General features: G+C 42.9%; 1 protein-coding gene across 1 annotated transcript; it reads left to right on the top strand.

Moving 5' to 3' along the window:
• Window positions 1–371: 371 nt before the first annotated feature.
• Window positions 372–10,070, top strand: dll4 (delta-like 4 (Drosophila)). The gene is made up of 11 exons (XM_041064939.1): window positions 372–803; window positions 964–1,224; window positions 1,605–1,662; window positions 2,329–2,592; window positions 4,740–4,800; window positions 6,037–6,167; window positions 6,391–6,560; window positions 6,668–6,887; window positions 7,409–8,147; window positions 8,608–8,716; window positions 9,203–10,070. The coding sequence occupies exons 1-11, from the start codon at window positions 750–752 to the stop codon at window positions 9,206–9,208; spliced, it is 2,073 nt and encodes a 690-aa protein (XP_040920873.1). The 5' UTR covers window positions 372–749; the 3' UTR covers window positions 9,209–10,070.
• The last annotated feature ends 3,775 nt before the right edge of the window (window positions 10,071–13,845 follow it).

Below are 13,845 nucleotides of genomic sequence, written 5' to 3'. Positions count from 1 at the left end.
AAAAGGGTGCATGGAGTAAGACAGTGATTGAATTTTTCCTTTCTGTTCTCGAAGTTTCGGCTCCCCTTCATTGTCCTTACTCACTGTCCATATTCTGCAAATGTGTGTGTCCGGCGTATTGTGCGCTAAAAATAAGTCAACAGATGTTTGGGCTTGTTAATAATCGCCCAGTATCCATGGTGGTCAGTCAGCGCAGTGCCAGTGGGTATTAAATCTGGATAATTGTTGTTGGGTTGGAAGAGAAGGGGGTTGAATATGTAAAGTGGGCGGTGTCAGTGCCGTGACTGACAGTTTATGTAATGAGCAGCGCAGTGCAAGTTTATATATCTGGGAGGAGACACAGTACGGTTCATTCACTAGTAATAAGACGAGTGATGAACATCCGTGGCGCACTGACGCACCAAGTTCAGCACCAAAACAAGCCCTGAGCCGCGCACACGCAGCGGAGTGACCATTGTGGAGTACAGTACCATGCGAGGAGAGGACGCCTGCTGACAGACAGAAGCACGGCTGTGGATATTAGTCTTCCCTCACCTTTGGATAACTTGGAGATTTGAAGCTCTCTGGACACTTTTGACGCACAGCAACAAGGAGCTACGGGAGAACTCCCTGGGAGTGAAGAAGGATTTATATTTGTTTTAGAGTTTTTTTTTTCATTTGTTTACCTCGGTGTAAATACTTTGGAATAGGGAGGTTTTGCTTGCTGCTTTATTGGCTGGTGACGCGGCTGCCCTGGAGAAGCGAGAAGGATGGCAGCCTGGTTCACCTTTACCATCGCATTCAGCACCACGTTGATAACACAGGTATGAAGGAGGATAATACATCCACCCCGGTGGTCCTCAGACCTCGCCGAAAACAGATGGAGAGCCAGTTGTTTTAGTGTTTTTTTTTCTCTTTTTTTCCAAAAAGAAATGATCTAAATGTTGCCGACGTTTTCTTAAATTATATTTCCTTCTCTTTTAGGTATTTGGATCCGGTGTTTTTGAGCTCGATCTTCACGAATTTAAAAATCACAAAGGTTTGCTGGCAAACGGGAACGCATGCAAACCCAGCTGCAGGACTTATTTTAGAATTTGCTTGAAGAACTATCAGGCTGTGGTCTCACCAGGTGACTGCATCTTTGGAAGTACAATGACACCAGTGCTGGGGACAAACTCTTTCAGCGCAAAGGACAGTGGCACTTTACCTAGACCGATTCAAATACCGTTCAACTTTGGATGGCCGGTAAGAGCGTGGAGCAGTGCATCCACTTCATTTGTTTTCTTCCTGCGAGCGCTATTCTGTTATGTTGTTTTCAGGGAACTGCTATGCATTTTGGGAGCGCACCGGTTATTGGTCAGCTCATCTAATCCATATCATTAGGTAATACTCTGTAGACAAACAGATTGGACTGCAACGACGTCGTTCATTTTAAAATCCAGAGGGTCATGCATTGATCATTGTAACACGTCTTCATGCAGCCTTTAGTTTAATTGAAATAGCTATTTTAAACAATCAGCAGTCTACCAAATAAGAGAAAAGATGTGAGCTTTTCTCCTTTATTCCTGAACCTGAGGGGAAAAAGCAATTTGGATATTAATTATCTACTTGTGTTTTCTCCTTAGGGGTCATTTTCATTAATAATTGAAGCCTGGCATTCACCTTATGGAAATCTACCTGTAGGTAAGTGCAGCATTTTTTTACCACAGGAGGGAGCTCTGTCTGTACATTTAACACAGGAGGCTCTCCAACTAGTTTACCATTTTTTGCACAAACACATGCACAAAAGAATCAAAGTATTAAATGTAGCTTAGTCATCCAACATGCCCCTCTCCACCTCTTGTTAATTGTTCATAATTTCACACATTTTCACGCCTATTCACTCCTTTGTTATGAACTTCAGAACACCTTTTTCATTCTTATACCCAATACAATTGAACTTCCTCTGGTTTATTTTTGGCGTGGGAAAGAGCTGTGGGCTTTGGTGAGAATACACAGTGCCTGCCAAAAACCCCTGACTACATCTTCCTGTATTTTACACCTTACTCTGTTCCGCCCTTTGGAAGAGGGGACTGGGCCTGGGAATGTTTTTGCTGACGGAAAGAAAGAGGAAATTTCAACCTGAGTTTATCTTTCATCTAAGCTGTATGGGATTTGATAAGGGATGCAGCTTGGTACTGGGCAGATTATTAAAGCGAAAGTGGATGACTTTTGAACCCGCAGCCATTTATGATGCAGTTCTTGACATAAAACCATAATAATTCCAGGATATTATCAGGTTGCAAGCTTAGATAGGCTATCCTACATTAATTCTGATTCCCCCTCCTTGTTTTTTTTTACCTCTTTCAGATACCACCAACCCAGACTTTTTGATTAGCTTTTTTGCCACCCAAAGACAGCTGGGTGTAGGGAATGACTGGTCACAGGATACCCAGACTGGAAAGCAGACAGAGCTAAGGTATTCTTACCGGTTCATCTGCAATGAAAGTTACTACGGAGAAAGTTGTTCCAAAAAATGCACGCCAAGGGACGACCGATTTGGCCACTACACCTGTACCCGAGATGGACAGTTATCCTGTCTGCCTGGCTGGAAGGGGAAATACTGCGAAGAACGTAAGCAATCCAAAAAATATCCTCTACTATTCACATCTATCTAATTTACTGTTTATCAGCAGTCTGGTCTTCCTCTCTTTTAGCATTTCTGTCTGTTGACACTGGAGTTTTGTAGTTTGTAGTGTCGTTCTGAGCCCGAGTCTGTGTATTTTTGAATACGTTGGGATCATTCAGATGTTTGCAAATGAGTTATAAATAATGGAACCTGTTTTGGCCTAGCTTTGGAACTTAATACATTAAGAATCCTTTGTAGGATTTGGTGGCGAATCCTTACCTTTAAAGAGCTGTTACTTATGCAGGGGCCTGACGATCCTGTCTCTTCATGGTGTGTGACCTTTAACCTTCATTATGGTTTGTCCCTAAAAAGAGAAAAGATCTGTGAGCATGCAAGTTACAGATATCAGCAGTTAATGCTAGATGTGTAACACACAGCTCATCATCATCAATGCCACAAGATGATGAGCACTATAACAAGACATGATGTAATGATATCTGGCAACTCTGATAGGCAATTTTGGTGTAGGATGCATTTTTCAGAGATATTTGCCATATATAATTTGTTATCATATAATTCTGATGTGTAATTGCTTGCGGGTTTGTGAACACTCATTGAATATGGGTTGAGGGACAGATGGCTTAGCATGACAACAGGCACATTATACTTGTGCAAACCCACTTGGCTAAATCATAGACCAACACTCCCATGTTTTGGACGGCTCTGAATGGGCCTATGAGGAGGCCCGATGCCATTTGGCTCCACAATAACCAAGGGCCCTTTTCACCAAAACAAATTAATCAAAGAGTAGATTGGAAGGAGGCACCGTGAGAGTAATAGTTACCATGTGCTGGATATGTGGCCACATGGGTGACAGCGGATCTGTCATCCGTGTCACTCGGTGGTGAAAGAGAAATTGGCATGTACTATTTTGACTGTGGCGCCAAATTCTAACCAGATGGGCTCACGTGTTGCGATTACAGACACATCAATCGTCGGTGACTACAGAAAATATACATGAGAAAGATAGATTGGGCATCTTTCAGACACTATAATTTCCCTTCTCTCTCACACTCCCATACATCAATTTAAACAAGCCTTGTCATTTGGGCCTAGTATACATTTTGGAAAGTTCAAGCACACTACTGCAGAAACCCCACATTTTAAATGTTAGATAAACACAGTAACAGTAGTCAAAACACTGCTAATTAAATTGGAAACAAAGGGCCAATAAACACAGTTGTTAAGGCCTAAATGATGATACACACAGGTGTGCATTTACCTGGCGTTAAAACAAAGTCACATGGAAAAGTTGTGTTTCTATTTTTTTTAAAAAAAACGTGTTTTTGTACCTTCAGAAAGTACAGTACCGCGCGTGCCCGGTAACATAATCCGCAGGCGGAGGGGAGAGGGCGAGGGGGGGGGGGGGCGCAGGCATTGATAGGAGCAGCACAGGCGACTGCACGCGCCAAGGTTAATCGCTGCATTATTATCAGCCACGCGCCACCGATGTTTAGTCCCTTCCATTGTTGGGCGCGCGGTAGTAGCAGCTGCAAATATGGTTCTGGCAGACCACAAACAACAATAGTGACAGCTGTCTGCTATTGAGAGCAAGCATCTGTTCTGGACTAAACCGGCCGCTTACCGTCAGTCGCCTGATATGCTGCCCTGCGAATCAGTGTCATGCAAGACCGGTACACTTAAAACAGGACAAACAAACCCTCAACCGATTTCATCCGGGGGTGTGGCGGACAGGTTTAGATCAAATGATGAACGGCCAATGGCTTCTGAGGAAAGTCGAGACAGATTGAGGGCTCGCGTACGTCATCACGCAGGCCCACGGTTTGCTATTTCAAGAAAATGAGGGCTTTGTGGCCTTGGTTGTTGTAATAGAGAGCGAGGGGCTCCAACAGTGTTATTTTAAAGACTCTTAAAAAAAAAGAAAAAAAAAAAAAAGACATATACTATGTCTTTTCAGCAGCCTTTAATATGATTAGGCCAATGTGTTTGAAAAAGTTGTGAAAATGTTCTTTACCATTCATTATTTGATACACACTAACACAGGGCATAGTTATGTTACAGCCAGGTGGGCACTAACAAAAACAGCAGCAGACTTATGTGTGTTTGTGTTTTGTTTTGTTTTTTGCTTTAGCTATCTGTCTGGAGGGCTGCAGCGAGAGTAATGGAAACTGCTCCAGACCTGGCGAGTGTGTGTAAGTATTAATAATAATGAAATATTGAAAGAGGTGTTGGCCGTTGTGTAGGAAGAAACACATATGGGAATAGTGTGGGTTACATCCATGTGGAAAAACTTGGTTGTGTGTCTCTAAACTCCATTTTCATTTCTCTCACACAGCATGTTTATATATAACCAATCAGAGCAGGATATTCCATCGTTTGAAGATTCACATCAGCTATTCTTACGTCCATATCATTCATTAAACAGGGTTGAAGTTCACTAAATCAACAAAACCCCAGTCCGGGACTGCTCTCGGCTCTCCCTGCGTCACTCATTGACTTCACTGCTTCCCATGTTCCCTTCTTGTCACTAGCCTTTTTCAATCACTCACTCAGCAGCAAAGATAATACACACACACACACACACACACACACACACACACACACACACACACACACACACACTCACACTCACTCACCCACTCGCTGTGAGAAAGTCCTCCTGAATCCTATTTTGCCCTCTTTTTAGACACAAATCCACCATTCCCACCACTAAAACTGACCCAAATTGAGGTTAAACCCTTTAGATACCCAACACCGTAAAGCTGCTCCCATGTCTCTGCTCACTCAGCAGAAAATGTTGGAACCTTAAAAGTACATCTTAAGTCCCAAAATCTCACAGTTCAACAAGATTGCAGTGCATTGTGCTGAGAAATGGATATTCATGGGAAACCTAAAAAATTTTTAAAAAGCTGTGACTGTGGGCTTCCTGCCAAAAATCTTTGCGTACCTCCTCGATAGTTTGACGCCCAACATTGGCCTCTGTTTATTCTGTTGTTTCTTATAACGTATTCAGCGCTGATATTATTATTCACATGGCTTTCCACAAAACAGTTTTTCACTGTAAAACTCCACACATGGTATTCTTTCTGATAAAAGCTTAACCACTGTAAGATATAACGATATTAAGTCCCACGAGTAGCACTCTTTGAATTCAGTGATGGATTTATATGAGAGTTTAATGATTGTATCCAACTGTGGTGAAGCTGTTAATGTCGTGTTATGTGATTAATGACTTAATGTAATAGCCAGCTAATCCATGACAGGCCTATAAAGCATAGTTGTCTGCTCTCATTTAATCCAAGTTGACTGATCGCATGTGTAATAGAAATGAAAATGACCAGTTTTAAGTGCCAAATTTAGATATGTTTTTACAAGAGCAACAAAATGAGTAAGTGATTAATCAAGGAACATACTTTCTCATTTTGCAGATGCAGAGAAGGCTGGCAAGGCACATTCTGTGACGAGTGTAAGAAGTACCCAGCCTGTAAGCACGGTACCTGCCAGCTGCCGTGGCAGTGTAACTGTCAGGAGGGCTGGGGAGGCCTATTATGTGACCAAGGTACACCAGACGACTTGGACCACTGCTGTTGTTCCTTTTTAAAAGATCCTCTCATATTACTTAGTGCACTGTTTTCATTTGTATTAACTTGAAAGCATTAGTAAATTAGGTTTGCTCTGAAGTGTTCCATTCATAGCTTTATACACATCCGGGGAAGATAGGTTTTTTTTCTTTTTAAATCCCCTGCAGGCTCCATGTAAACATACACTCTTCTCTCCCCCAGACCTAAACTTCTGCACCCATCACCGTCCTTGTGTGAATGGCGCCACCTGTATGAACACAGGCCAGGGAAGCTATACGTGTACATGCCTGCCAGGCTTCACAGGGGTCAACTGTGAGCTGGAGATGCAGGAGTGTGACAGCAACCCCTGCAGGAATGGAGGGATATGCACAGTGAGTGAATAAAATATTTGGAGTCATAGATATTTACATTCTTGCATTCACAGATTTTTATTTTTAACTGGCTTACTAACTTTTCCTCTGTCTTTCCATTTCCTCAGAATTTGGAAAGTGGCTACATGTGCACATGTCCCCAGGGTTTCGAGGGCTCCCACTGTGAACACAGCCTGCTGACATGTGCCGACTCCCCCTGCTTCCACAGTGGCAAATGCTGGGAGAAGGACAATGGCCGCAGCTACATGTGCGAGTGTCCCCGGGGCTACACTGGACTCAACTGCGAGAAGAGAGTGGACAAGTGCACGTCGCTTCCCTGCGCTAATGGTACGGTCTTCCTCCCCTCTTTACCCCCCCTTTCTGAACTTCCCCTCACTCTTTCTCCCCCCTTCACATTCCTGCAACTGGAAGCAGTGTGGAACAACAGGAATTGGTGGGAACTTGGTGTCTATTGTCCTCCATATAAACACTCAGCAGCTCAGACCAGCAGCTTGTAAATGTCACCACAGCTCGCTGTGGTTGTTGATGAAAGGGGACAAATTTCCAGCGTAGCTCGATTTCTGTCCTCTTGTAAACACGGAGGGCTCTGGGATTGTTCTGTGTTGGGAGAACAATACACGTGGAAGTGCACAATACACATACAAAGTGCTGCGGTCACACTGTGGATTTGATGGGGATGTGTGAACTGAAGGGGACTCATGGGAAGGTTTATGCAGATCATGTCCCTTCTGATTTTGCCTTGATGTTGCAACATCTGTGTCACTGAGGATGCTAAAAGTAAAAGCTTTTCTGACTCACTTAGAAAAACTGAACTTGTTGATACTAACTGTCCACCTACTCTTCTGTAGGGGGTCTGTGTCTGATCCGCGGTGGCATGCGTATGTGCAGCTGCCGCGCAGGATTTACCGGCCAGCGTTGCGAAATCAACATCAATGAGTGTGCCGGTAACCCCTGCCTCAACGGAGGCACCTGCCAAGACCGAATCAACGACTACATCTGCGCCTGTCCTTCAGGTTATGGTGAACGAAACTGCGACAAAGTCCTGGATGAGTGCTCCCTTCGCCCTTGCCTCAACGGGGGTCTTTGCACTGGGGGTGGCGGGCCAGGCAAGCCTCCCACTTCCTGCATCTGCCCCTCTGGCTTCACCGGGCCTCATTGCGAGTTCTTCGCCGCCGTCACCTCTCCAGTGACCAGCGGAGAGATTCAAGATGGCTTCCAGTGGGCAGCGGTTTCTCTGGCTCTGGGGCTGGTGGCACTGCTAGTGCTGTTGTGTATGGTGGGCCTGGCTCTGAGGCACATCCACAGGCAGGCCCAACAGGAGAGAGGAGACACAGAGACTATGAACAACCTGTCTAATTTTCAGAGGGATAACTTGATCCCAGCGTCCCAGCTGAAAAACACCAACCAGAAAATCGGCCTGGAGGTGGACTGTGATTCAGAGAAATCAAACTTTATCCATAAAAACTATCACTTGGACTCTTACAACTCTAAATCAAAGGAGTTCAAGGATGAAAAGTCACAAGAGGATAAAAGTCTTATTTATGAGAAGTGTTTAGAAGATAAAATGCCCTTGAGTAGAATGTACAGGTAAGAGGAATCATTTTTACACTATATTTTACTGTACTTCAGATCATGCAAATTTAATCCCCAGCTTTTACTAATACACAGTAATACTGATCTTCTCTGCGACAGCAAAAATGTTTGTTTTAGTGCTAGGAAATTTCTATAGGTCTCCTTTATATATTGTGTTTATACAGTAGTGGATATATGGCACCCTGCTGAATGGAAATCACTGTTAATGAGAGCTCTCACTCACCACACCACAGTTCAGTCGTTTGAACCCAAGCATTGTGTTTTTCAAACACTGAAAAGCATAGATTGTTCTTCATCCATGTTGAGTTTATATATGTTGCTATGTTTGACAACTGCTTTGCTGCAAACTGCCGCTGTCCTCTTTGCTGCCTCACTGTATATTTGTATATCTAATGCATAGCACTCCCATGTGCTTCTAGTTTGTGTTAACACAAAGTGTGATTTGTGTTTGCAGTGAAAAGCCAGAGTGTAGGATATCAACAATATGTTCCTCAAGAGACTCCATGTACCAGTCGGTATTTGTTATAGCAGAGGAAAGGAGAGAATGCGTCATAGCAACTGAGGTAAGCCAAAAAAAAAAAACATCTTCATCAGCATTTCCGTTGATCCCCCATTTGAAATGCATGATTTCATCCCAAGTGCACTATCCCTCACTACTGCACCAACATTTATGATGGGGGATGATGCTATTTCTAGAATGCCTGCGGTGTGGTATTTGGATCTAAGCTGGGGAGAGCCCTAATAACTGCATTATTGGTTTCTGTAAATTATGTTGGCTATTCTTTATCTTGGCCATGTGACCCTAAAGTCAGACCTTATACTGATTCCTCACACATGTTTGGCTCTGCTTGGTCTCCAAGGTGCTATGTTTTACTGTTGTGGCATTTAGAGGAATTTTTGTAAGATGTTAATTTCCAAGCAAAATATAATGGTGATACTGAAGCATGTGAGCTGTAACACTTCAAAAAGCACTGTATAAAAAAATGCAGGATTATTATCTTATTCTATTTTATTGTATTTTAAAGTTTTTCCCTCTCTTCTCCCCACAGGTATAAACTGTGTGGGGTCTGAAAGCAAGGGGGATGAGGAAAAAGACACAATCAAGGCAGAATACAATATTCTGGATTGTTTACAAATGCTGAGAAAAGACTGGAGATTGTTTTAGATGTCCACTGCTGCTCTGGAACACTTGAGAACTGGAGAGGGCAGAAACTTCTGCTCTGCAAAAAGAAGAACTGAAAGAACTGAGAAACTTTCTGTTGACCGAGTGTTTGTATGCAAAACATGTACAGTGAAGGACCTCTCTTAGTTGTATGACAAAGGTTAAACGGACTGGCGAAAAGACTGAGGACACAAGGTGTGAAGACTGACAGAGCATCGGTAAAATATTAATTTATAATCTCAGCCATCTTTGGACAGTAAAAAAAAAAAAGAAAAAAAAAAAAAAAGAGGCGCAGGTGGATCATTGCCCTTCGTATCTGACCCGGCCTTGTGTGATAATCATGACTCTGACAGCCAACCAATCAGTAACAAAAGGTGCCTAAGATGTGACCCCTCCAAACACCCCCACCCACTCCCCCACACTCACTCCTGCCAGCTTCGCCTGCTATGCAAGACTCAGGGTCGAGACGAGTGAACTCACCCACCGTCAAAATCCAACCTCATAAACACTGAGAGTTATGAATGTCTGAAACTAATCTTCAACTGTCAATCACGTGAAAATGACTGGTTGGAATTTTTCCATGCAGTGGTGAAGATTGTATGCAGCCCAAATTCACTAGAAGCCTTAAAAGAGGGGGTTTGAATGCTAAATTTGTGCCCTTGTCTGTTCTTGGATCATTTGCACTACAAAAAAAAAAAAGAAAAAGGAAAAATAAAAACAAATGGGGGGCAAAAATACTTTTTAATCAACAGCGATTTGAAGAGAAAACCACAGGAGCGCAATGGTCAGTGCTGTGCCAGCAAGATCCAAGAGAAAGGAAAAGTGTGCATAGAAAATTGTTTTTATGCAACCCAACTGAGAAAATCAAAGAGAAGGGACTGTCACGCCACTGCCTGCCTATAATAAATTTCAAAAATACAGAACCAATAATGTAATTTTTTAAAATGATTATTTCCAGAGTTTAATTTAAATATGACACACTGCTCTTTATATGTTTTATAATATTATTTTGTATATAATGCATATTTATAAGGACCAAACTTCTGAAGAATAAAACTTCCTTGGAAACTGTTTTTAATTTGATGTCAGTAAATAGAAAAGGAAATTATTTTTGAGGTGTTTTTAAATAATGAAAGAAATTGAGTACAAATGATGATCAAATGTGTCTTGTATTTCTTTTTGCTCGTGGTTTAATTTAAGGGGAATGTAGATTGCACAGCTTAGACCTCTGAAATTGAGAACAGGTTTGTGAATATGAAATCCAGCTGCTTTCCTACATTTACACAACATCATATGTAATGTTTTGGACATTAGGTAGACATAAAGCTCGCTGACTGTAGCATCACTACCTCGAGTAATTCCTGGAAACGCCTTTGGCTCCCACTCCACTCACCCACCCCTCGTCCTCTCTCTGGCCCTAAATTGGCTTGAAATTCAAATCCGTTTCCACGGATACCACCCCCTCAAGCTGGAAATGGCGAAACAAAGCCAGGCACAGGGCAAAGGGGAACGCCCCCCACACCCCACACCCCCCACCCCTTATAATGCTTGCACACGCGCCTGCGCACACACACGAACACACACACACAACCAATCAAACAGATGTCGTTGGGGGAGCACAGAGTGAATCTGTAGTGCCATAAAAACAGCAGCATATGCCAGGCCTCTCGCCTCGTGTGCATGACATACAGAGTGCACAGACCTCCTCCCATAAAAACAACACACTCGAGCACTTACAGGCTCCCCAACTGCCTGCCTTCCCTTCAGGGTTACTAGCAATATTTCAATGCCCAGTTCTGTACCACCCACTCCTGCAAACAAAGCTAGGGAGAAAGCCTGGCACTTGGGCTGTCAGGGGAGGGGAGGGGAAACCAGATGGGAGCCAGTGGATCTGCTATGAATCCACATAAATAAAAAGATCTCTATTTTAGAAAAGTTGACTTGTCAGAGCAATCTGGTCAATCTTACTGCCCTTTGCCCTTCATGTCTTTTCGGAAAAAACTGCTGTTCCATGCAGTTTGCTCCTAATATACCACCATTCTGCAATGCAGAGGAGATATGGCCCATGGACTTGTCTTAAAAGCGTTTCCAGTATGTCTGAAAATCCATTTTTGTTGTCTAGGCAACATATCATCCACATTATCAAAACCTCTCCTGCCTCCAATTAACAGAAATCCCGCAACAGTCAACACCCCCTAATCAGCAGCAATCAACACTCGGCAAAGAATCTGGATGGCTTTTCCCTCACACACATCCTGTTAGCCTGTTGACCTAGGCATCCTCATCCAAAGGCTTGTGTGTGTGTGTTTGTAGAAGAAAAAAACTTCCGGCCCTGTTCAGGAAAAACATACATGTTATCACAATGATTAATCACCTGTTACCTGACCCAGCCTGATAGAACTTAGGAGTTTCTTCCCACCATCATCATACTGACACCTAAAGCAGCCACACACCCTCATTCACAACACTTGATCATAGTGGCAAACACATGCTAGGGCTCTGCTCTTTGGCCTCTGGGTCTCCATAGCATGGCCAGGCATTTTCATTGTGTTATAATCACAGCATCCTGTTTGTGACCCAGTGACATCAGTTCCTGTTTCCTCCATGATTAAAAAATGCAGAACATGCCGGCGAGGGCCAACTGTTTTTCTCACGCATTGCTTTCTTCGGTCTGCACTCGCTCGCGCAGATGACTCTGGCTTTCAGGAAACAACCTCAAAACAAGTGAGAGCGCAGACACACAAACTAATCAGCACTATTTATTCCGGAGGAGGAAATGGGAAAACTCATGAATTGATGTCATAAGTGGAGAATCAGGAAACAGATTGGAAATCTTCCTATCTCTTTATGAGGAATGAGGAAGTCCCTCTACAGAACACTTTTCCTTTTTTTCCCCCAAAGATTGTGATGCGAAATCACAGTCAAGAGTGCAAAACTGCTACATGGGTCTGGTCCTGGTTTCTTTTCAATATCTGATCACTTTGTTTTGACTACTCATGTTTTCAAATGTGCGTGTGAATGCAGATTATACTGATTCACTACATGCTGCTGTTATCCAGCGCTCTACAACCTTGCCCTGCACTGCCCTTGTGGTTGTCTCATTAATTAACACTAGGTGTCAGTAAGAAACCCACACACAGGAAATAAGTGGTCAGCACATGCCAAAATAAAACCCCAGCCACACTCAAGGTCAAGTCTAAAGCAAGATAATTAAACAGCAGCACACAACTTCAACACTTTAGAGCATGGAACAGGCTTATTTCAATATGGATATCATGTTGAATTCAACAGTAAATCAAAAAAATCCATGGTGCATCCAGTGATTCAGACAAGCCTACTCTGAGAATGTGAGACCTATTTAGCTAAAATAAACATGTTTTGCCCATGTCATCTCGCAAGGGCTGTCTTACTCTGTAGGATCTACTTTTAGATGGTACTGACCTGCCCCAGTAACCCGGCCTCAAGCTCCTGACCCATAAAGGAATGTTTACATCTAGCTGAAAAAAACACAGCCTCCACCTTCAGTGCTGCAGTACGGAGGTTGCATATACCGTGCTTCCCTCCACCTATACCCAGACTAAAATCCTTTTTTGTCTAGATTTACTTCATAATCTGTGATCTGAAAAAGCTGAAACACGAGAAGTGAAAACAAAAACTTCACAAATGTTTCCAACTCAGATTAAGATTTTAGTTTGTGGCTTGAAGTATCTGTTAGTTTGTTAGTTTGACAGCGAAGACAAATAGACAGGTGAGTATTTGATTAGTCCACTAATCAAAACAGCGCAGTAGCGCACAAGATTAGATTACAGGCAGCTCTGTCAGTAAAAGCCTTTGGTGGCTTGTGGTGAGAGCAGCCCTGAGGTACTATAGCAGCAGGCTCGAGGGGTGGATGGACATGAAAGGCCACGACATAATGGGATGGAGGCTTGTGCATGACACAGGGTCACTCAAAGGCCTGGATTGTGTACTGCTTTAGATTTATGAAGAGCTGATACAGTTGTCTGTCCTCTTATCAAGACAGGTAATGCCAGCTATTTATAGATAATCTATTTAATGAGAACAGATAAGCCTCTACTATTATATCAGATCCGCCAGGAGTGGTGGGCATTTCTGTACATTTGATCAAGTCTGACATCGGTTTGATCAAGTATCTGTCTTGAGTCTCCGCTGTGGTCAGTGTTTTGGCGGTTTTGAATCACTCTTGCATTTTTCTAATTTTTGCCATTTCTATTTTTTCAAATATTTGGTTTATTAGTCTATTAACATACATGGATTGTACACACACAGTCTAAACCTGCAACAAACTCAGAAATCAGCTATTCCTTCTATGACCCTTCATTTGACTGCCAAAGTATGATGTTTGTTGAGTAAAGTGTATAAAAAGGTACTTGCCACACACACACACACACACACACACACACACACACACACACACACACACACACACACACACACACAGTGAAGTTAGAATAATTCTGTAAGAGTACGATTTCTGATGTTGACCCACTGGTGAGCCAGCCAATCACATGT

The sequence above is a fragment of the Toxotes jaculatrix genome, chromosome 19 (assembly GCF_017976425.1).
Source record: "Toxotes jaculatrix isolate fToxJac2 chromosome 19, fToxJac2.pri, whole genome shotgun sequence".
In the NCBI taxonomy this organism is placed as follows: domain Eukaryota; kingdom Metazoa; phylum Chordata; class Actinopteri; family Toxotidae; genus Toxotes; species Toxotes jaculatrix.
This window is presented reverse-complemented; position numbering and strand designations above follow the sequence as displayed.

Bases quoted from the DNA above. Each gene is read 5' to 3' on its own strand.
- dll4 (XM_041064939.1), top strand. From the start codon at position 750: ATGGCAGCCTGGTTCACCTTTACCATCGCATTCAGCACCACGTTGATA. The intron at 1,225-1,604 runs GTAAGAGCGTGG...TTTTCTCCTTAG, and splicing joins CGTTCAACTTTGGATGGCCG to GGGTCATTTTCATTAATAAT. The intron at 6,168-6,390 runs GTACACCAGACG...TCTCTCCCCCAG, and splicing joins AGGCCTATTATGTGACCAAG to ACCTAAACTTCTGCACCCAT.